Source organism: Oryctolagus cuniculus, chromosome 2, assembly GCF_051225735.1.
Source record: "Oryctolagus cuniculus isolate XC-2025 breed Fujian yellow rabbit chromosome 2, ASM5122573v1, whole genome shotgun sequence".
NCBI lineage: Eukaryota > Metazoa > Chordata > Mammalia > Lagomorpha > Leporidae > Oryctolagus > Oryctolagus cuniculus.
In genome coordinates, this window is record NC_142868.1 from 168,654,922 (window position 1) to 168,679,846 (window position 24,925).

The window sequence follows — 24,925 nt, forward strand, 5'->3', positions numbered from 1 at the left end:
GTTAGCAGGCGTGGAAGTAATTGATGTATTTAGTTAACCAAAAATGTTAAATTTTGCCCCACATGCTTAAATACACTATATTTCTTTCGTTAACTAAAATATACATTTCCACTTAACATTTATCCTTTTGTCTTGGAAACTTAGTCTTTATTCACCAAAGGTACTGGCCAGTGAGATACTACTCTGCATTTGTGTTACATGTGCTACATTTTAGCATTTTAATCAGCGATGTCCTGGAGCCTTTTTGTACTGGTGAGATGATGAGCATCCCTTCCCAGCTCTGCATCCACAGATGCCAGTTGGCAGCGTGTGCTATTCTTGATGGGAGTGCACACACCACTAAACCACTGCAAAGCAAGGCTCACTGTGCCCTCATGCCCTCCAGCCTAGTTTTAAACATTTAGCATCATACCGCTGATTTTAATTACTCATTCAGCAAGTACTTTTTGAGTGGCTGTTCTGTTCCAGTCACTGTTTGGGATGCCAAGGAGATGGCAGTGAACAAACATCATTCATGTATATGAATATGCTTTCCTAAATCCTGAATTTCCTAATGAGTTGAGGGAAGAACTGAGGATTCCTTCCTAAGTTAAATAGTAGTAGGAGATGGAGATTTAAACAAAAGTAAATTATTTTCTTTATCTCAGAACCTTCAGAGTCTTGTAATGTGCTGTTGTACATAGTTAATCTCTTATTCTTAGTTCTCGCTTATCCTTATCAGAAGTGTTCAGCACCAGAAATGTCAGGGTTTTTTTTTTTTTTTAATTTTGGAATACTTTGCATATACACAATGAGGTATCTTGGTGATAGGACTCAAGTCTAAATACAAAATTTGTTTTTAAAAGTATTTATTTATTTATTTGAAAGGCAGAGTTAGGGAGAGAGGAAAGGAGGAAGGAAAGAGATAGAGAGATTGATTTTCCATTTGGTTCACTCCCTAAATGGCCACAATGCTGGAGCTGTGCCAGAGTGAAACCAGGAGTTGGGAGCTCCATCCAGCTCTCCCACGTAGGTGTAGAGACCCAAATACTAGTCCATATTCTACTGCTTTCCCAGGACATTAGCAGAGATCTGGATTAAAAGTGGAGTAGCCAGAACACAAATTGGCACCCATATGGGATGCTGGCATCACAGGTGACGGCTTAACCCACTGTGCCATGACACCAGTCCCTCATTTATGTTTCGCATACATCTTGGTACACATAGCCCGGAGGTAATTTTGCACAGGATTTTTAGTGCACCTGTGCTTTGACTGCAACCTGTCACATGAGATAAGGTGTGAAATTTTCTGCCTGTTGTATTATGTTGGTGCTTAAAAAGTTTCAAATTCAGGGGCAATTCTGATTTTGGATTAGGAATGCTTATGTTTTATTTTCAAAACTTTATTAAACAAAGAATTCTTCCCCAACCCTCAGAATATATTGAACATCTTCCAGAATTACCCTTCTGTTGCTCAGGGCAGTCGTTTACCAATCAGGAATTGGTTTACAAAGCTCCAAACTCAAGGGATGTAGGTCAGAGAATGAACAGGATTTTGAAGACAGGCCTTTCCAGCATCTATCAGTAGGTTTTAGTTTGTGGACTTAATTGCAAATGAACTTCAGAAAGTTTTTGGAAAATGGAATAAAGAAAGGTTATCTTGGTGAAAAAGTTTTTTTGAACACACTCATAGTTTTCTCATAATAAAAATCTTCCATGAGCTTCTTGAATACCTCTCACGTGCATGAATTTTGCACCAAAGTGTACTTATCTTTTAATTCTACTTTCCATGAACTTTTAAAGTACCGTCTTATTTTATTGATGGTGTCCTGAATCATTCTGTTTTGTTTTCATTTCTAGTATTTAAGAGAGAATGTTATGTAATGAGAAAATACTATTCTACTTATACTGTTATTAATTTTAGAAAAGTACTTTCCCTTGTAATCTGCAGGTTCTGACCTGGGGAAACTTAATGATATAGTGTATGTGTGAATTAAGGCCACTACATACTCCCTGCTGCTGTCTTGTTTCATATTCTCTGTCTCTTTGCTCTTCAGATCTAATTCTATGTCTGTTCCAGCTGCGTCTTTAATTTCAAGGACTGTATTTTTTATTCCCAGAAATTCTGTTTTCTTCTTTTCTTGTGTGCCAAGTCCTTTGTGTTAACTTGTTTCTGACCCATGTGTTTAATACCTTTTTTATATCTGCAAACTTTTATAGCATACTTAATTATAATTTTATATTATGTGTCGGTTAGCTATAAAATTTTAGCTTCTATAAATTTAATTTTGTTTTACATAGCTTTTGCTGCTCTAGTGGTTTGTTCCTTTTGTGTTTGATAATTTTGTTATAAACTTATATTTGACTAATACATTAGGAATCTCCTGGAGCTAAGTTGAAAATGTGTTTGTTTACAGAGTATTTGTTTCTGTTTTTGTTGTTTTTGTAACTTTAATAAATATAAATTTCCAAAGTACAACTTTTGTATTATAGTGGCTTTTCTCCCATAACCTCCCTCCCACCTGCAGCCATCCTATCTCCCAAGCTTCTGTTTTTAACATATGGCTTGTGTTCCCACCAACCTAGAGACAGTTTAAATTCATTTTTTCGCTTGAGGCACTTGGTCCTTATAAGAAATGTAAATTTTAATTCTATATTCAGGTAAAAAACATGCTAGCAATTATGAACTTCTGGGAGAGATACTTCCTCTTTTTAACAAAGACCTGATTCAAACAAGTTGTTTTTTATTTGCTCTGTCAGTGGACAGAGTTCTCTACCCCTACTGACCCTTTCACTGAGGGATGTGACCCATCAAGAGCATTACTGGTTTTATGCAGTACTCTCAACTTTCCAACTTTCATACCTAATCACAATCAAAGTGCATATTTCTAGATTCTCCGTTTAAACTAAGGTTATGGCTTTAGATTTTGTTTATTACTCTGATTTTATTTTATAAATACACTAGGCAAGAGTAGGCCTTTGCCACATTAGTTAAGATACCACTTGGGACACCCACATCCCATTTTGGAGTACCTGGGTTGAAGTCCCGGCTCTGCTTCCAATTGCAGTTTCCTAATAATGCATACCTTGGGAGGTAGCAAATGAGGATGACTACAATATGTGGGTCCCTACCACACAATGGGAGAGTGAGGTTGAATTTCAGGACCTTGCTTTGGCCTTCTTGTTGTTTCTCCACATGGCCTTTCCTGTGTGGGTGCACTTCTCTAGTATCTCCCTCTTCTAAGGGCATCAGTCATATTGGCCTGGGTCTCACCTTTGTGACCTGATTTAACTTCAAATATCTCTTTAAATGCCCTACCTCCACATATAGTCATATTCTTATGTAGTGGGGCTTTGACTTCAACATATGGATTTTGAGTAGACAAAATTCAGTGCAGAGCATCGTACAAAAGATACTGTTAACACTATGAAAGACAAGCTACAGACAAGGAGAAAATAGTAAATTTTATATCTGATGAGGACTTATCTCTAGAATATATAAAGAACTCCCAAACTCATCAGTAAGAAAATAAATACCTCAATTAAAACATAGCAAAGAGACTAGAAGACCCCTCACCAAGAGATGACAAATAAGCACATCATAAGCCATGAGAGAATCTAAAACCACCATCAGACACTGTTACATACTTGTTAGAATGGCTAAAATAAAACAGTGGAATACTGCTGGCAGGAATCCTTACATTGCTGCTGGGAGTGAACAATGGTTACAGCTACTCTAGAAAGAGTTTGACAATTCTGTATAAGGTTAGACGTAATACACACTTTATGATATGACCTAATTCCACTTCTAGATATTTTTGTATCCTGTACACAGATGTTTATAGCAGCTCTGTTCATATTTGCCCAAACTTGAAAACAATCCATATAACCTTAAACATATAAATGGCAAGACTGTTTTATAGGCATACAATGGAATACTACTCAGCAGTAAAAATGAGCAAACTGATAATATTTACCGCAACTTGATAATATTTACTGCAACTTGATGAAAAAGGTACTTCAAAAGGTTGCAAAATGAATTGTTTAATTTATGTGACAGTCTCAGAAAGATAAATCTGTAATGGCAGAAAACAAAGTGATGGTTGCCAGCAGTTATAGAAAATGGTAATGTCCCGGGCTCACACTGTGGTGTAGCAGATTAAAGCCCTGACCTGCAGTGCCGGCATCCCATATGGGCACTGGTTCTAGTCCCAGCTGCTCTTCTTCCAGTCCAGCTCTCTGCTATGGCCTGGGAAAGCAGTAGAAGATGCCCAAGTCCATGGGCCCCGGCACCCACGTGGGAGACCCGGAAGAAGCTCCTGGCTCCTGCCTTCGGATCAGTGCAGCTCTGGCTATTGCAGCCATCTGAGGAGTGAACCATTGGATGGAAGACCTTTCTCTCTCTCTACCTCTGTCTCTCTGTAACTCTGTCTTTCAAATAAATAAAATCAATCTTAAAAAAAAATGTTAATGTCCACTGGTGTTTTTGTAGTGATGGAGCTTTTCTGTTTGCTGGTGGTGGTGGTTATACAAATCTTCTCATGTGTTACAGATACTTAGGGGGTGAAATCCATTTTATTGCCTGGTAATTTTAAAACATTAAAACCCCCCACCTGTAATGATTTTATTGCATATACATATGTATAATTAAACACAGTTCAGTTCTTCATTTGTACTGGCCACATTTCAGCTGATTGATAGGTGCATGTGGCGTGGAGCTAATGTATTGGGCAATTCAGTTACAGAACATTCACATGAATTCAGAGTTCTGCATTGTTGTTTAAAGAGCAAGGGTCAGCAAACGTTTTTTGCTGAAGGGTAGATAATAATACTTCAGACTTTTTGAGCCATATTGTCTTTATTTCAGCTATCCGACTGCTGTGGTATTGTAAAAGTAGCCTTTACTGTCACTTAAACAAATGTATCTGTGTACTGATAAAATGTTGTAAAAACAAGCATATTTGTTGACCCCAGTTTTAGAGGCTCTGGTTGGCCTACTTCCTTTTTTCCTGTCATCTCGTGATTTATTATACAGTGGCTTTTAAATTTATTGTCCTAATTAAATAAAAGTTTAGATTAAAAGTGAAAGGGGGGGTAATGAAGCTTTGTGGCATAGAGTTAAGCTGCCACCTGCAACGCTGACATCCCATGTGGGAACCTGTTGGATACCCAGCTGCTCCATCTCTGATCCAGATCCCTGCAAATGTGCCTGGGAAACCAGCAGAAGATGGTTCAAGTGCTTGGGCCCCTGAACCTTCTCTAGAGACCCAGAAGAAGCTCTGGGCCATAGCCCCAACCAGTGTGGCCATTTGGAGAATGAACCAGCAGATAGATCACTCTCTTTGTCTTTCTGTCTCCTTCCCTCTCTGTAACTCTGCCTTTCAAATAAATAAAAAGTAAATTTTTTTCTTTAAAAAAAAAAGATGTTGTCTAGAAACATTTTTTTAAAAAGATGAAATGGGTACTGTTAATGATCCTGCTAGGACAATTGTTAGAAATCAGGAATGTCTAGGGTAGTCCAGGGATATGTCACCCTATTAGTCTCCCTGTGAGTTGGTTGACCTTTTGGTAGGCATATACTTACTTCAGTTAATGGTGGAAAAGCAAACATTAAAACTATTCCTTCTGCAGTGAGTATGGGTTATCCATTTCCCTCTGAAAGGGAGTATTTGTATGGGAGGCACCCTGAGGTTTGGCCTGCCCAGTATACTCAAAATAGTATGTGTTTTCTGTCCCCAAGCCTTTGCTCATGTTTTTCTTTCTATCCTCTTTTCCCTCCATTTTCTGTTTGTTGTAATCCAGCCCATCTTTCAAACTCTCAAAAAGCCATCTATAATACCTTTTTTAGACCTGGATGTTGGTAGTTACATTTTATAAAACTCAAATGACACAGTGCCTTAGACTGGGTTCTCAAACCTGGCTGTGTATCAGAAGTAGCTCAGTAGCTTTAAATATGAATTCCTGGATCTCCTCCTAAACATGTTGATTAAAAAATCAGTGGCAGTGCTTTACGGTTGTTTTGTTTTAGATTTAAGCACCTTGTATGATTTTTATATAACTAGTCAGCTGGGTCAGTATTTGGAATATATTAATTTAGACTGGATTTATTTGATGTAAGTGTAGAATTAGAAGGAATTTTAGAAATAGTCTATTTTCATGTTCTTGTGAAGTATTTGGGGACATAGAAGTTGAGAAGAATACACAAGGGAAATTACCTGCCCAGATACCATTGCTTGTTTATTTTATTTCTTTCTTTATTTATTTATTTGAAAGACAGAGTTACAGAAAGAGGTAGAGAGAGAGAAATAGGTCTTCCATCCGCTGGTTCACTCCCCAAATGGCCGTAACAGTCGGAGCTGCGCCAATCCGAAGTCAGGAGCCAGGAGCTTCTTCCGGATCTCCCACGTGGGTGCAGGGGCCCAAAGACTTGGACCATCTTCTACTGCTTTCCCAGGCCATAGCAGAGAGCTGGATTGGAAGAGGAGCAGCCAGGACTAGAACCAGTGCCCATATGGGATGCCAGCACTCAGACTGGAGCTTTAACCTGCTGTGCCACAGCACCCCCCTCCCCCCCCTGCCATTGCTTGTTACTAGCAAAGCCAGGTCTAAGCCTCACATTTATTAACTCTCTTTTTAGAGCCTTTTTTTTTTTTAAATAATTTTATTGGAAAGGCAGAATTAGAGAGGGAGAGAGAGAGGTCTTCCATCTTCTGATTCACTCCCCAAATGGCTGCATTGGCTGGGGCTGAGCATGCAGAATCAAGGAGCCTGGAACTTCTTCCAGGTCTCCCATGTGGGTGCAGAGGCCCAAGAACTTGGGTCATCCTCCATTGCTTTCCCAGGTTCTCCAGCAGGGAGCTGGATTGGAAGTGGAGCAGCCAGGTCTTGAAACAGCACACATACGGGATGCCAGTGTCAAAGGTGAAGGCTTAACCTACTACTTCACAATACCAGTCCCTCAGAACATTTCTTTATGTTCGCATTGGAGATCCCCTTCTGCACAGAACAGTGAGCTCTCAAAACTCCTTGATACTCTGTAGTATGTAGTAGATGGTCAGCATCTTTACTTTAATTCACCGTGTGTGTAGTACCTAGCACATTTCAGCAATTAATGATTGCTTCTTGATTATGTTGTTCATGCTCAATCTCACGTTCAAAGAATACTTTTCTGATAGTTGGAGATAACTCTGCCATGAGCGTGGAATCATTTCAGAAAAGTCTTTGCCAAAGGAGTTCTAATCTGAATGACCTCTGAGAGTCTCACCAAACCCAAACTTAAGTTTAGGACAGCTTGGAAATTTAGTAGTTTCCAAGAGCTCTAAACTGAGATAAGTTCTAGAAATATGAGAATTTCTGGTGTTGGCGTTGTGGCACAGTGGGTTAAGCCACCATCTGCAATGCTTACATCCCATATGGGTGCCAGTTTGGGTCCTGGCTGCTGCACATTCAATCCAGTTACCTGCTAATGTTGTCTGGGAAAGCAGTAGAAAATGCCCCAAGCACTTGGGCCCCTGCACCCACATGGGAGGCCCAGATGGAGTTCTTGGTTCCTGGCTTTAGCTTGGCCTAGCCCCTTGCCATTGCAGTCATTTGGGAAATGAACCAGCAGAATCTCCCTCTCTGTCTCCTTTCTCCTCTCTCCTCTCTCCTCTCTCTGTGTGTAGCTACCTTTTAAGTAAATAAATCAATCTTTAAAAAAATTTTTTTTCCTCACCAAGTCCACTCCCACTTGAGAAAGGTAATCTAGAATCTGTGAGGATAGGGGATGGGGTGCCAAGCCAGCATAAGGTGTGGAACTAGTGTCAGGAAAAGATTGAGACAGGATGATAACCTAAGCCCAGCTTTAAACACTGTTTCAGAGTTAGACCAGGGGAGAGTTAGGACAGAAATATGGATAGTATCAGAGAATGGCTATTTTAGTTTGGCTAGAACTTAAAATACAAATTAGAGAGTGACTAGAAAGATGGGAGTCAGATAGTAAAGGATTTTAAATGTTTAGATGGTATATTTTAAGGCAAATGTTTAACCTAGCTGTTAAGACACCTGTATCCCACATCAGAGTACTTGCGTTTGATTCATAGATCTTACTACAGACTTCAGCTTCCTGCCAGTGAATACCCTACAAGGCAGTAGTAAGGGCTCAAGTGGTTGAGTTCTTGTCACTCACGTGATAGACCTGGAGTGCATTCCAGCACAGCGCAAACCTGCCTTAGTTCAGAGTCAGCTGTGGCAGGCATTTGGGGAGTAAACTTGCAGATGGCAACTGTCCATCTGCCTGTCTTTGCATCTCAAATTTTTAAAAAATAAGAAACAAGTAACTTTTTTCTTTTATTACATATCACAAATTCGTATCCATACACAAAAGAATAAAATCGGCACTCACAGCATACAAAAATTTACTCAAAAGTGCTGAAACTAAAAAAAAAAAAAAAAAAAAAAAAACCTATCAGAAGAAAACACTGGAAAAGAAATATTTCTGACCTTGTGTTTCTTAACTACACTAAAAGCACAGGCAGCAAAAACTAGGTAAGTTGAACATCATCAAAATGTAAATATTTGTACTTCAAAGGACACCATTAAGAAAGGACACCATTGCCGGCGCCGCGGCTCACTAGGCTAATCCTCCGCCTAGCGGCGCCGGCACACCGGGTTCTAGTCCCGGTCGGGGCGCCGGATTCTGTCCCGGTTGCCCCTCTTCCAGGCCAGCTTTCTGCTGTGGCCAGGGAGTGCAGAGGAGGATGGCCCAGGTGTTTGGGCCCTGCACTCCATGGGAGACCAGGAAAAGCACCTGGCTCCTGGCTCCTGGCTCCTGCCATCGGATCAGCGCGGTGCGCCGGCCGCAGCGCGCCGGCCGCGGCGGCCATTGGAGGGTGAACCAACGGCAAAGGAAGACCTTTCTGTCTGTCTCTCTCTCTCACTGTCCACTCTGCCTGTCAAAAATAAATAAATAAAAAATAAAAAAGAAAGGACACCATTAAGAAGGGCTGGCCTTGTGGTGCTGCAGGTTAGGCTGCCATCTAACCATAAGCCTGTGACACCACCATCCCATGTTGGAGCCCTGGAGTCCCCAGCTGCTCCACTTCTATTCTAGCTCCCTGCTAATGCACTGGAATGCACTGGGAAAGCAGCAGAAGATGCCCAAGTACTTGGAACCTTGCTACCCATGTAGGTGACCCAGATAGAGTTTGAGGCTCCTAGTTTCAGCCTGATCCAGTCCTGGCCATTGTGGCCATTTGGGGAGTGAACCAGTGGGTGGAAGATCTCTTCTGTCTCTCCCTTTTTCTCTGTAACTCTGCCTTTAAATAAATACATCTTTAAAAAAATTTTTTAAACAAAGTGAAAAGATAAAGAATATGAGAAGATATTTCTAAATCATGGTTACTTATAGAGGATTTATTTCCAGAATATACATAAAGAACTCTTCCAAGTGAACAATAAAAAAGATGACACAGTTAAAAATGGGCAAGAATGAAATAGACATTCCTGACCAATAAGCACTTGAAAAGATGCTCAATCTCCAGTGAAATACAAATCAAAACAATGAGATAACCACTTTATTCCCACTAAAATGACTAAAATAAAGACAAACAATAACAAATATTGGCAAGTATGCTGAGGAATTGGGACCCACATAAATCACTGGTGATAATGTAAAATTGTGCATCTACTTTGGAAAACAATTTGGCAGTCCTTCAGAAAGTAAAACAGGCATCTGGCCTAGCTCTTAAGCTGCCCTCATTGCCTATCACAGTCCCTCATTCAAGTCCTAACTTTGCTTCGAATTCTGGCTTCTTGGTAATGTAAGCCCTGGGGGGTAGCAGTGGTGGCTCAAGTAATTGGGTTCGTTCCACTCAAATGGGGGACCTGGAGTGAGGCCCAGCCCCAGTTGTTAATAGGCATTTGGAAGTGAGCCGGCAGATGGGAGCTCGTGTGCACGCTCTCTCTCTCTGTCTCTCTCTCTCTGCCTCTCAAAAAGTTAAAACACACACACACAAAGATAACTGAGTAACTGTATAACCCAGCATTTCTACTCTTAGATAGGTCTCTTTGAGAATTGAAAACATAGGTCCACACACAAATTTGTATGCTAATGCTTATTATAATTCATGGTATACAAAAGTTGGAACAACCTGTATATCCTTAAGCTGATAAATGGTAAAAAAAAAATTGTGATTTTCCATATAGTAGAATAATATTCAGCAGTAATACATGGATGAATCTGAAAAATCATGCTAAGTGAAAGAAAGTAGTCAGAGAACCACATATTGTTTGATCCCATTTTATGAATAGTCAAATACATAGAGAAGGAAAACAAATTATAGTGTGCAAGAACTGAGAAGAGGAGGTATAGGGAGTGGCTGCTTATGGGTTTGGGATTTCTTTTTGGAGTAGGAAATATAGTCTAAAATTGGATAACAGTGGTGGCTACATAATTCTTGAATATGCTTACTAAAACCCATTGAATTACACACATTAAAAGAGTGAACTCTGTGGTATATGAATTCTATCCCAATAAAGTTGTTACAGAAAGTACTATACTTAACAAAAAATTTAAGTACTCTGACAAGGAATTTGGGTGTTATGTCTTTAAAGCACTATGTACTCCCGAGGAATTGTAAACCCAAGAACAACATGATCAGAGCTTCACTTAGGAAGCAAATTCTAAATGGTGGTCAGATCAATGATGTGGCAGAAGACTAGATCTAGATGTTAGAATTTATAGCCTCAGTTGTCTGCCCTTATTAACAAGTGTGAAAATTCTGCTATTAATACTAAGTTTAAATTGTTAAACACTTGTACCTGTTAATATTCTACAATATCTACCTTACTCATTAAAAAATTGCTTAAAATGATTGAAAAAGGTAATAGCAGTTGCAGAATATTAGAGATGGCAGTTAATTTTTAAATTTACATTGGTGTATAACCTTGACCATTTTCAGTGTAAAGACAGCAAAATATGATTTATTTTAGCCAGAAAATCAAATAACTTGATGAAGCCTGTTTTTTTAATACCCTTTTTCAAATAAACATAGATTTTTAGTGAGAAGATCAGAAATAAAGGTTTTTTGAGGGCTTAACATTTCTTTTTCCTGCTTTTGTGAAATATCTTAATATTGACAAATAAGGTAGATAGTGGAAAATAGTTCAGACAGTATAGAAAACAAAAAGAGCAGTAATCTTAGCTGTGTTTTCTTTCCTTGACTCTAGAGAACCATAAAAACTGTTATCCTTAGAAAATTCTAGACTTTTGATACTGTATTCTTTAGTCAAGCCCACTGATAATAAATATTGACTTTGTAAACTACTCATCAGTAGTAAATGTCATGGTTTTCTGTTAAATATGTGCTGGTGTTAAGAATTAGTAAGTATTTTTAGAACAGTACATTTTGTCCAGCAGCCATTTTGAACACTTTGTGTAACTTGTGTTGTCAGTAGTGTGCCATCCTGTGGTCACTAGAACAAAATTCTCCTATAAATAATGATCCCAGCTTTGTAGCAGTTTTCTCTGCTGTTCCACATTTGGTAAGCAAACAAAAATATGGCCTAATTTTAATATCTTGAGAATTGGAGAGAGTAATGTTTTGTCTCGTTTGGAGGAGATACTGAGGAGATGTGGCTTGCAGGATAGAGTTTAAAACAGAAGCCTAACAGAGAGGTGTCAGAGAGAGCACATGATTTTGACAAGAGTTTGGGAAGCTTCCCAGCTAAAGTGGATATGAGAAATCTGAGTGTTTTCCCGCCATCCTTCACCCTTTACGGAATGTTCCCAAAATGACATTCTGGTTCATCATTTATGTATCTTTCCATCCTGGGTAAAGGAACAAATACATATCCATTACTATCTAATTGAAACATCTGTCTCATTTAATAGGGGTTTAATTTGACTTTGAAATAAGTGTTCACACCTATTTTCAACTGCCTCTTTTAGGCAGGCATCATAAGTGCTTACCAGTGATAGGGGTTTGGTTTGAAGGAATGATTTTTTCCTGTGAATTTAGTTTTTAATATCTTTATTTGTCTTTGAGTTAAGATTAGATCCTTCACTTGTATTTTTAATGCCCTACTATTCTTAGAAGGGTTCCATTGTTAATAGTGTTAATATGGGAACAGCACTATAACATAGTAGGTTAAGCCTACCCCTGTGGCATCAGCATCTCTTATGGGTGCCAGTTCAAGGTGTGGCTTCTTTACTTCTGATCAAGCTCCCCGCTAATGGCCTGGGAAAGCAGCAGATGTCTCAAGTGCTTGGAACCCTGCACCCACATGGGAGACCCACTGGAGGAAGCTCCTGGTGTCTGGCTTCAGATTGGCCCAGCTCTAGCCATTGCAGCCAGCCATCTAGGGAGTGAACTAGCAGATGGAAGACCTCTCTCTCTGTCTCCTTCTCTCTACCTATAACTGTGCCTCTCAAATAAATAATACATCTTTTAAAAAAAATAGTGTTAATCTCCTCTTCTTAGGTAATTCACTGATATTTATCAGTCCATTAATTAGGGAATTTGGCAACTAAGAATAATCCTGGCTACTTGAATTGATCTTTTTGTGATCAGGAATTTGCATATATTCTTCACTGGTTGATAGGAAAATTAGTTTATTAAGTTTCAGTTAATTTTAAATCATTTTGGAGGGGCTGGCGCTATGGTGCAGTGGGTTAAAGCCCTGGCCTGAAGCGCCAGGATCTCATATGGGCACCGGTTCTGGTCCCAGCTGCTCCTTTTCCAGTCCAGCTTTCTGCTATGGCCTGGGAAAGCAGTGGAAGATGGCCCATGTCCTTGGGCCCCTGCACCCACATGGGAGACCCAGAAGAAGCTCCTGGCTCCTGGCTTCAGATCGGCACAGCCATTGCGGCCATCTGCGGAGTGAACCAGCGGATGGAAGACCTCTCTCTCTCTGTCTCTACCTCTCTCTCTAACTCTTTCAAATAAATAAAATAAATATTTTTTAAAAAAGGATGTCTAGTAGTACATCTTAAAAAAATCATTTTGAAAGTTCTGATCTCATTAATTACAGTGCATTTCAAATTAACAAGGTTACTGACATTTTTTATTACAAATCAAAAGGACAGTTTCTGGTTACTTAGACCTAATTACACAGTTGTAAATACCCAGAATCTAATAATGTGAATTAACTTTTGAAGTGGTTTTGATTTTTAATATATGGCTTGGCAAAATGTGTTTGTTTATATTGAATTACATTTATTTGACTGTGTGTTTAGATGAAGTCAGGAAGCTGTTTTTAATTCCATAATTTAATTAGCCTTTAGTTATTTTGAGATTTTTAATTGAAAAAATTTAAGGCAGATCAGTTTGAAAGTTTCCAGCCATCAAATGAATAGCAGCACAGTGTAATGCTTAAGGACTTAGACTCTGGATGGAGTTAGATTATCTGCATTTCAATCCTAGCATGTCAGTTCCTGGTTATATGACCTTGACAAGTTCTTTAACTTCTGTGTGCTTTGGCTTCCTCATTAGCAACATGGAAATAAGACTAGTTCCTACATCATGGCACTGTTGGGAGGATTAAATTAATTAATATAAAAATAGAATATGACTGGAACATACAAACTAAGTTCTGTGTGTGTATTAGCTGTTATTATTGCCAATATCAAATTTACACATGTGTTAATGTTGAAATTGAGAAAAAAAAAAGAAATGCAGTGTAAAAAACATACTATTATACTTTTTTAAAAATTTTATTTATTTGAAAGAGTTATACAAAGAGAGAAGGAGAGGCAGAGAGAGCGAGGTCTTCCATCCACTGGTTCACTCCCCAATTGGCCACAACAGCTGGAGCCAGGAGCTTCCTCCAGGTCTTCCCATGTGGGTACAGGGGCCCAAATACTTGGGCCGTCTTCCACTGCTTTCCCAAGCCATAGCAGCCAGCTCCAATATACTATTTGTTTTATAAATATAAATCAGTCCATTTCTCCTTGGATTTTATTTATTTGAGAGGTAGAGTTACAGACAGAGAGAAGGAGATAGAGAGAGAGATTTTCCATCTGCTGCTTCACTCCCCAAATGGCCACAACAGTCAGAGCTGAGCCAGTCCAAAGCCAGGAGCCAGGAGCTGCTTCCAGTACACGAGGGTGCAGGGCCCCAAGCACTTGTGCCATCATCTACTGCTTTCCCAGGCAATAGCAGAGAGCTAGATCAGAAAAGGAGCAGACCGGCACCATGGCTCACTAGGCTAATCCTCGGCCTGCGGCGCCGGCACACTGGGTTCTAGTCCTGGTCGGGGCGCTGGATTGTGTCCCGGTTGCTCCTCTTCCAGTCATTGCTGTGGCCCGGGAGTGCAGTGGAGGATGGCCCAAGTCCTTGGGCCCTGCACCTGTATGGGAGATCAGGAGAAGCACCTGGCTCCTGGCTTCAGATCAGCACAGTGCACCGGCCACAGCGGCCACTGGGGGGTGAACCAACGGAAGAAGGAAGACCTTTCTCTGTGTCTCTCTCTCACTGTCCACTCTGCCTGTCAAAAAAAAAAAAAAAAGAGGAGCAGCCAGGACTAGAATGGGTGCCCATATGGGATGCCTGCACCACAGGCAGAGCCTTATATGCCACAGTGTTGGCCCCAATCGTTCATCTCTTGCTTTAAAAATATTTCCATATAATTAAACATAAACAGTAGGCTAAAATGCCATTTTACTAAGAAAGTTTTTCTTTCCCGCACAATAATCTTTCTCTTCTTTTCTTCTTTTTTAGGCACGGAATGTTAATACTGGTGAATTAGCAGCAATTAAAGTAATAAAATTGGAACCAGGTAAATAATTTGAAATTTGGTGTTTTTATTGCTACAAAGCCATTGGGTATCTTCAGATTTATTTCACTGATGTTTGGTCAACTTTCCTCTATTTTCCCAACGTCAGAGAAATGGAACTGGTTTCTGCTCTTTGATCTGCCTATTTGAGACCTGTGTATACCTTGTTTAGTTCTTCCCTTAAAAAAAAGTCACTGGTAATTGGGTAAGAGAGGAAAGCTCCTGAAGAGATTTTTTTCTTCTGAGTTCAGTTGACCTAACTTGTGACAAGTTGATAGCTGTATATTTCAGGTTAATGTTGTCCTGTTGGTGAAGGGCAGTGTGATATACTGGGAAGAACTGAGCCAAGTCTTCAGAGTTTGTGTTCCAGTTCTTTCTCTCCCACTTCCCCTGTTCTATGAACTTGGACAAGTTGTTTCATATTTCTGAGTCTCAGTTTCTCAACAGACATGGTTCTCACGGACTTCCATGTTTCATTATTATTTTAAAAGTTACCTTCCAGCTTATTGTAAAGTCCCTTTAGGACTCTTTATAATTTTTGTCTCCTTTAACTATATTCTGTGCTTGAATTCCTCCTTCCCCATCAAAATCCACATCTCTCTGAGCTACCTTCTTACTCTTGTTTCTCCTCTCTTAGAAACCCTTTCCCACTGTTCCTTCCTCTCACCCTCAGCAAGCAACTGTGCTCTGTCTAGACGCAGTTAACAGTGACTTTAGATGTTAGAGGCCCTGGCTGATGACTTGTTTCATCACATATTATGAGCTTATTACTAAAATGGGTTTTTACTTTCAGTATGGACAAATCTTATTCAGAGATTTTTCAAAAATGAGCAAATTTTTCTGAAAAAGGCTATATAGGAGCTATGTAGGCTTTGTAGTCTATGGATGGTATTCTGTATGTAGTATCTCTTTTTTGCTGCCTCCTTTCCTCCCAAAATACACATAAAAAATCTTACCTGAATAACCATTCTTAGAAAACCAAGCCACTACTATGGTTAGCCCACTCCTGATTTATATCACCAGTAAAGTTTTTTACAAGTATCTTTAAATGAAATTTTATTTTATTTTTATTTTTTATAGTTTTTTATAGTTATTTTTAAAGATTTATTTATTTATTTGAAAGGCAGAGAGAGAAAATCTTCCATCTTCCATTTCACCCCTCAATGGCCTCAACTGCCAAGGCTGGGCCAGACTAAAGCCAGGAGCCAGGGGCTTTATGTGGGTACAGGGGACCAACCACTTTGGCCATCCTCTTCTGCTTTCCCAGGCCATTAGCAGGGAATCAGTTTGGAAGTGGAACACTGGGATTCAAACTGGAGCCCATAAGGGATATCAGTGCTGCAGGCAGCAGCTTCACCCACTCTGTCAGCGCACCAGCCCCTAACATAAAATTTTAAGGATGTATTTATTGACTCTGATCAAACTATACTGAAAAATAATAAGTAAAACATTTTTTTCTTTTTCTTATTTTTTCCCCAAAAATTCATTTTTTCACCCAAGAGGCAAAATTATAGGCAGAGAGAGGAAGATAAAGAGAGGTCTTCCATTGCTGGTTCACTCCCCAAATGGCCACAGTGGCTGGAGCCAGGCCAATCTTAAGCCAGGTGTCAGGAGCCTCTTTTGGGTCTCCCACATGGGTGCAGGGGCCCAACGACTTGGGCCACCTTCTACCACTTTTCCAGGCCACCGGCAGGGAGCTGGATCAAAACTAGAGCATCTGGGATTCAAACCAGTGCCTATGTGGGATGCCGGTGCTGTAAGCAGAGACCTAACCCACCATGCCACAGTGCTGGCCCCAATAAAAGCATTTTTTAGATGTGTTTTTTTTTTTATATAATCTAATTACATTCTGTCATCACAAGAGCAGGTTTTTTCATTTCTCTGAATCTCCTCTTCAATTTATGAGAAATTTAAGATGGATATTTGAAATTGATGAAATCTGAAGTACAAAAATAAATTGAAAACTTGGCACTTAAGTAGAGCCTCCATTTTTAATCATAAAAAGTGGCTATATTCCTTGATTGTGGGGAGCAATCCGGACTGGACTAAGTTACTCGAATTAGGACTTATTCTATGCATCTGCTCTCCCACAATATGGCGCTGGGAGAGAAGTAAACAGCTTCCGCACAGCTGCCTCCAGTTCAACCAATTAACTGTAGGACTTGCTCCTGATTGGAGAGCAGCGTACTCAGCCGAGTTGGGATTGGCGGAGGAGGACTATAAAGGAGGAGAGAGACGGCATGCACCAGGAACATCTATGGGGAACATCTAAGGGAACCCGTGCAGCCCCCCAGAGAACCGGCCGGCGGTGTGCCGCTCCCCTGCGGAAGTGGGGAATGCGGCCAGGGGGAACTGCCCTTCCACGGAGGTGGAAGGGATAGTAGCCAACCCGGGAAGAACCAGCAGCAAACCCGGGGAGGGCCGAGCAGACGAAAGAACAGCGTAGGGTCCTGTGTCGTTCCTCCACGAAGAGGGGGAGCGACATAATGGTGCCGTGACTCGGATAGAAAACCTAGGACGGATAGGAAACCTAGGACGGACAGCAAACTTAGGAGGGAAGAAACGGGAAGAAACGGGAAGAATTGGGAAAATATCGGAGAGAGAGACTAGCAAACAGCCTAGGGAAAATACCGGAGAGAGAGACTAGCAAACAGCCTAGGGAAAAGCCGGACGAAAAGGGTGCCGGAAGAAGCTATTGAAAGCCTAGGCATAGACTCGGATACGGACTACGGGGGGAAGCTGGGAGGAATCTCTAAGGTCGAAAGCGAAAGTGAAAGCTAGAACAAACAGACTCGGACGCGGACTGTGGGGAGAGGCCAGGAGAAATGAGGGAGGAATATTGTTGGAAGAAAACTTAGGGAAATATACCGGGTAGAGAAAAATGTTAGGGAAATTGAAGCCGCGGGGGGCAGGCCGAGGCGGAAACGAAAGCCACTTTGGGGTTCTCAAGTTAGCCCGGGAATAGGGGGCGAAAAGTTGAAACCAGAAGCTGAGACGTAAGCCAGATTGGGATCCGTCTGATTAGCCCGGGGAGCAAAGGACGGGAAGCCAGATCGTGGGGCGGAGACGTACGCTGGGTTGAATTCGCCAGGCTAGCCCGGGGAACTTAGATTGAATCCTAGTGGCGGAGACGCAAGCTACGCTGTGTTACTCGCGGAAGCCGCCGCGTGCAGAGAGAGCACGGGGCGTGAATAGATAGGGAACGCTGGCGTAGGCCGTGGTTCAGACGCGAAAGGGTTAAGCGTGGAGACCGCGGACCGCGCAAAGCCGGGAAGCCGCGCAGAGAGGCGCGCGGGCTGAAGCGGCGCAGAGCCGGGAACCCGCCGGCGGGGCGAGGTGCCGGAAAGCCGCAGGGATAAGAGAAACAGAAGTTTGGAAGTGAAGTAAAGTGAGAGAAATAGGAATGCTGGAAGATAGAAGTAAAATGGGAGAAATAGGAATGCCCGGAGATAGAGAAATAGAGAGAAATAAGGCCTCCCCTCAACATGCCAATTAGGAGGCTTGGATTCGGTCTGCCTGATTTAAGGCGGTAAGCGCTAGCAAAGCTCGACCAGAGTATGAGCTGCAGGTCACCGAAGATAGGCACGAACCAACACTAATAAGTCTCCCCCACAATAAGGCAATGAGAAGGCTTGGATTCGGTTTGCCTGATAGGTTTTGTAAGCCCCTGCGGGCAGAGCAGAGCATGCGCTGCAGGGCACCGAACACAGGCATGCATCAGCGCCTAAAAACCTCCTCACAATGGCGAAGAGAGGACCCGGATTCGGTTTTCCTGATTGATAGGACTTGTAAGAGCCTGTGGCAACTCTAGCAAGTACAGCAGAGCGTGTGCTGCGGGACACCGAAGACAGGCGCGTATCAACGCTAAAAAATAAAAAGAAAGGGGGATCTGTGGGGAGCAATCCGGACTGGACTAAGTTACTCGAATTAGGACTTATTCTATGCATCTGCTCTCCCACAATATGGCGCTGGGAGAGAAGTAAACAGCTTCCGCACAGCTGCCTCCAGTTCAACCAATTAACTGTAGGACTTGCTCCTGATTGGAGAGCAGCGTACTCAGCCGAGTTGGGATTGGCGGAGGAGGACTATAAAGGAGGAGAGAGACGGCATGCACCAGGAACATCTATGGGGAACATCTAAGGGAACCCGTGCAGCCCCCCAGAGAACCGGCCGGCGGTGTGCCGCTCCCCTGCGGAAGTGGGGAATGCGGCCAGGGGGAACTGCCCTTCCACGGAGGTGGAAGGGATAGTAGCCAACCCGGGAAGAACCAGCAGCAAACCCGGGGAGGGCCGAGCAGACGAAAGAACAGCGTAGGGTCCTGTGTCGTTCCTCCACGAAGAGGGGGAGCGACACTTGATGAAACTATTTTAATTAGGAGTAGTTTGTATATAAATATGTACACATCATTTTCTCAAGTCATCTAAGTAACTTCTCTCCTTCCCTGTGGCCCAGTCTGATGAGAATTATGTCTCTGAATAAGTAGCACTGTTACAGCACTCACCAGCACAGCTATATTTTCTTTCTAGAATTGCCTTTCTTTGTTTTCAGGTTTTTTTTTTTTTTTTTTTTTTTGACAGGTAGAATCATAGACAGTGAGAGAGACAGAGAAAAAGGTCTTCCTTCCATTGGTTCACCCTCCAAATGGCCACTACAGCCAGCGCTGTGCTGATCTGAAGCCAGGAGCCAGGTGCTTCTTCCTGGTCTCCCATGTGGGCACAGGGGCCCAAACAGCTGGGCCATCCTCCACTGCCCTCCTGGGCCACAGCAGAGAGCTGGACTGGAAGAGGAACAACCGGGACTAGAACCCTGCGCCCATATGAGATGCTGGCGCCGCAGGCCGAGGATTAACCAAGTGAGCCATGGCGCCAGTCCCTGTTTTCAGGTCTTAGTCAAATTTGTGTCCTTCACATTGAATTTAGGAGCTGCATACAGAAGTCATTCAGTACATCTTAAAATTTTCTTAAAAAATTAGGAACTTGAAAATGTCGTTGTTCAAGGATGGTGACATAGCATAGCAGGTAAAATGGGTGCAGGTTCAAATCCCAGCTCCTCCACTTCCTGTCCCATTCCCTGCTAATGCGCCTGGGGAAGCAGTGGAGGATGGCCCACATCCTTGGTCCCCTGCACCCACATGGGAAACTCAGATGAAACTCCTAGCTCCTGGCTTCAGCCTGGCCCAGTCTTGACCATTGTGGCCATTTGGGGAGTGAGCTAGTGGATAGAAGATTCTCTCTCTCTCTCTCTCTCTCTCTCTCTCTCTCTCTCTTCCTCCCCCATTACTCCCCTCCCTTCCCTCATCCCCACCCCCCTTTTGCCTCTGCTTCTGATTCTCTGCAGCTCTGACTTTCAATAAATACATAAATCTTTACAAAAAAAAAAGTCATTGTTCATCAATTCAGCTGTCTTCTAATTCATGAAATGTTCAAGTTTTTATGTTGTCTCTCTTGAGCCCTGCCTTTTATATACACATTATGATCAATGTATTAAAAGTATATACAATTGAGGCTGGCTCTGGTGTTACAGCATTGTGGGTAAAGCCACCACCTGCAGTGCTGGCATACCATAGGGGCACTGGTTCATGTTCCTGCTGCTCCACTTCCAACTCAGCTCCCTGCTAATGACTTGGGAAAGCAGCAGAAGATGGTGCAAATGCTTAGGCCCCTGCTGCTCATGTCGGGCAGCCATGGAAGAAGCTCCTGGCTCCTGTCTTCAGCCTGGGCCAGCCACAGCCATTGCAGCCATTTGGGGAATGAACCAGCAAATGTTTCTCTCTGTCTCTCCCTCTCTCTGTAACTCTGACTTTCAAATAAATAAATAAAATCTTTAAAACAAAACAAAAGTATATACAACTAAATAAATACTCTATGACCCAGAGATATCAAGGGCTATTACCATGTACAAGGGTACTCCAAATTCATGGAAAATAGAATTAGAAGATAAATTTATTTTGACATAAAACTTTTTTTAAGAAGATTTATTTATTTATTTGAAAGAGCTACAGAGAGAGAGGGAAGAGGGAGGGAGAAAGATATCTTCCGTCTGTTGGTTCACTCCCCAGATTGCTAGAATGGCCAGGGCTGGGCCATACTGAAGCCAGGAGCTTCTTCTGGGTCTCCCACTTTGGTGTCAAGGGCCAAAGCACTTGGGCCATCCTCCCCTGCATTCCCAGGTCCTTAGCAGGAAGCTGGATTGGAAGTGGAGCAGCTGGGACTGGAACTGATGCCTGTATGGGATGCGGGCATTGCAGGCAGCAGGTTTACCCTCTATACCACAACACCAGCCCCACAAAACGTTTTTTAAATCCATTCATGTGGTGAGGAGTTTTCAAAAACTTTATTGAAATGCCTTAATTACAGTGGTTTTGTTTCTGCCTTTTTTTTTTTTTTTAACTTGGATAACTCTTGACTTACCTAGCTCGTTCATTTCCTCAAAGTGCATCCCCTGTGCATTAGGGGTCAGGATTAGCCATATTCATTACCTGTCAAATATACATGAGCTTGAACTTAGGTTTTAAATGTTCGTTATTATGACCAGCATCTTTCCTTTTGTGAATTCAGTATCAGAATACTTGTACTTATTAACACATTTGTTTAAAAAATGTATATTTAATACTACTTAAAAGGAGTATTATTGAATGCAAGTAATCATAATTTTTAGTTTCCTTCAAAGATTACTAAAAAAAGTTTTTATTTTTTAAATATTCTGATGTTTCGAAAAGACCTCTGATTTGATTAATTGATTTTCGGATCATCCATAAATTAGCAGTCTTCAAAAGCACTTTCATCAGATCCGTCATCTGGATTTCTAGCACTCAAACCTTCCCAATGACTTTATGACTTTGTTCAGAAACTCATGGTTGAGTTTCAGGAAAAAAAAGACTTTCATTGTATATTAACTAGTTAGAAGTCATTTAAATAACAAAGTACTGTATTGTAAAAGACCTGAACAATTTTTAAACAGTAATGATTTCAACCTGTAAATATGTGTGCCTTTTAAAGAAGGACACATTTTTGGTATATTTCGGTGATTGCTGGAAAGTATGAAAAATTGTTGTGAATAATGTCAATGAGAAACATGTTTATTACAGAAATGTTGTGTAGAATAGAAATGTACAAACTAGATATTCAAAGAAGTTTCCACTGAACCTAAGATATTTGGGTTTGTTGAACTGGATGAGACTTGTTTGTTTTGTTGCTAGAGAAAATAATAAAGTAATTCTTCAAAAAAATGAGTATTATGAAAAAACTGCACAGATTTCAAACGTTTTACTTCAAATTAAATTTATATTTTAATTTCATTTTCCACAAATTTATTGTAGTTCCCTTATGTGTGTCTGTGTTAGGTATATACTTATTTTTTGGTGAGCTTTTCCCAACAGTTAAGAGCACAGACTGTTTTGATTTTAGTCCTGGCTTGTCTACATTTCTTAAATTTGGGGAGCCAATAACAGTAACTTCTTCTTAAGATTGTTGTTATGGTTAAATGAGCTCCCATGTCTAAAATACGTAGTGCATGGCACAGAGATTATACACTATTACTGTTAACCACTATTACAGTTACCAGGATATAACCAGCCTTATTTCATCTGTAACCACCTACTCTCCTTTCTCCCTACCCAGTCAGACGTGAACATCGTATCATCTTAGTTTTTAATATTTCAGTATGTATGGCTAAGATAAGAAATCAAATTATGGCCGGCGCCGCGGCTCAATAGGCTAATCCTCCGCCTTGCAGTGCCGGCACACCGGGTTCTAGTCCCGGTCGGGGCGCTGGATTCTTTCCCGGTTGCCCCTCTTCCAGGCCAGCTCTCTGCTGTGGCCAGGGAGTACAGTGGAGGATGGCCCAAGTGCTTGGGCCCTGCACTCCATGGGAGACCAGGAGAAGCACCTGGCTCCTGCCATCAGATCAGCGCAGTGCGCCGGCCGCAGTGGCCATTGGAGGGTGAACCAATGGCAAAAGGAAGACCTTTCTCTCTCTCTCTCTCTCTCTCTCTCTCTCTCTCACTATCCACTCTGCCTGTCCAAAAAAAAAGAAATCAAATTATAATCATGAATGAGAATTCTGATATACTGTGGGTGGATATATAAAATGGAGCAGCCACTTTGGAAAACATGTTAAAATAATAAATGTAAATTTGCCAGGATGACACAGCAACTCCACAGCAGCCCACACAGTGAGTTTTGACAAATGTTCATGACAGCATTATTCATAATATCTCCAAATTGGAAACAACCTAACTGTCCATCAGTTTGTGAATGAATAGACAAATATGTCCATACAATAAAATATTATTTAGAAATGAAAAGAAGCTGTTAATACATACTGTGGCACTGATGAACTTGAAAAACCACGATAAGTAAAAGGAGCTAAACACAAGAGACTACATAATGTGTGATTGTATTTTTGAAATGTTCAGAAAGGACAAATTTACAGAGTCAAAAAAATGGGTTTGCTACTAGATGAGTTGGGGGTGGTGGGATGGATGAACAGTTAGTGATCATGAGGCATCTTTGGAGGATAATGCAAATATTCTAAAACTGATTTATAGTGATAGCTGCATAACTTAGTAAATGATTAGAAAATCATTGAATTTTACACTTGAAATGGGTGAATTACATGATTTTAAAATGACTTACTAAGATTATAAAACTATAACCATAATATAGTTAACAATATTAAATACTAAGGTTCTTATAAACAAATAAGGTTACATATTGCTAACAGTTGATCTGTCTTACATTTATATACATAGGTTCTTCCTTTGTCTCTTTTTAGCTTTTTCCTTGTAGTTTTTTTGTTGTTGTTGTTGTTGAAGAAACTTGGTTATTATCCGGTAACATCTTCTCTCAGCTTGGATCTTGCTGATTGCCTCCCTATAGTATCATTTAATATGCTGTTCCAATCTTGATTGATTGTGCTAGAGGATTGAGTAGATTCAGCTTTGATTTGAAGTGTGGAGAAGGGGACTGCTTAAGCAGACAGTCATGTGACAGTCTCAGAAAAGAGCCTTCCAAGTGGTCGAAGGCAAGTATGGTGGCTCTGAAACAAGAATGAGTGTACCACAGTTAGGGACAGAGAGTATGGCTGCATTTTTGTGAGCCTTGAGAATGTGGTAGATTTTAGAGATCCTTGAGGACTGTGGTAGGGAGATTAGATTTTATGTGCAGCATAGGGGAAAGCTTTTGGAGGATTATTGGCCTGAGCAGCTGAATGGGACGGTAGTTGCTGTTTACTGAAATGAGGAAGACTTGAAGGACCATCGAATCCTGTTTTATTGGATCAGAAGCATGGAGTAGCTGGGACTCAAACAGGCTCTCCACTGAGATGCAGGCATTCCAAGCAGCAACTTAACCTGCTGATTTCAGAGTGCACACCCCATAATTTCTTTATTTAACAGAAAGGAGGAAAACATTTTTTTTTCCCATAATGACCAGAAAAATGGTGGGGAAGATACAAATGTAGAAAATGTGGAAGACAGTGCTTGAAACTGGGGCGCGAAAGAAGCTGTGAGTTGTGAGTGATGAAATACAGGTGAAGCGAGCACTGTGGGAAGGAAGGGCAAGAAAGAAAAGTAATGTTTTCCTTTGGAAAACCTCCTAAGCTGAAGGTAGCCTGGATCCCATAGTCAACAATTTGGGTGAAAGTAGGAAGAAGAAAGACCAAGCAGAAGCCCTGCATGGATTTCAGAAGAAATGGGAATGGCATTGTATAACTGATCCTGGTATAAGATGTTCATTTTTAGTATGGTCAGAACGTTTGAAGTTGTGAAATATGGTTTAGCTTTTGGGGGGGACAGTGGAGAGTTGATCTTATTTCCTTTAAAAAATTTATTTATTTGAGGGCCGGCGCCGCGGCTCACTAGGCTAATCCTCCGCCTTGCGGCGCCGGCACACCGGGTTCTAGTCCCGGTCGGGGCGCCGGATTCTGTCCCGGTTGCCCCTCTTCCGGGCCAGCTCTCTGCTGTGGCCAGGGAGTGCAGTGAAGGATGGCCCAGGTGCTTGGGCCCTGCACCCCATGGGAGACCAGGATAAGCACCTGGCTCCTGGCTCCTGCCATCGGATCAGCGCGGTGCGCCGGCCGCAGCGCGCCGGCTGCGGCGGCCATTGGAGGGTGAACCAACGGCAAAGGAAGACCTTTCTCTCTGTCTCTCTCTCTCTCACTGTCCACTCTGGCTGTCAAAAAAAAAAAAATT

General features: G+C 41.5%; 1 protein-coding gene across 6 annotated transcripts in view; it reads left to right on the forward strand.

The window, feature by feature from the left end:
- The window catches only part of MAP4K3 (mitogen-activated protein kinase kinase kinase kinase 3), a 220,684-nt gene that overhangs the window by 56,385 nt on the left and 139,374 nt on the right, over nucleotides 1–24,925 (forward strand). For 5 of the 6 annotated variants that reach the window (XM_051842965.3, XM_089326506.1, XM_051842963.3 and 2 more), the window contains one exon: nucleotides 14,679–14,736. The exons of the other annotated variant lie outside the window; for it this stretch is intronic. Coding sequence is in view for 3 of the 5 variants with exons in the window: in XM_051842963.3 (XP_051698923.1) it covers nucleotides 14,679–14,736 (58 nt within the window). In the remaining 2 variants the exon portion in view is untranslated. The remainder of the gene's footprint in view (nucleotides 1–14,678; nucleotides 14,737–24,925) is intronic. 6 annotated transcript variants of the gene reach the window in all.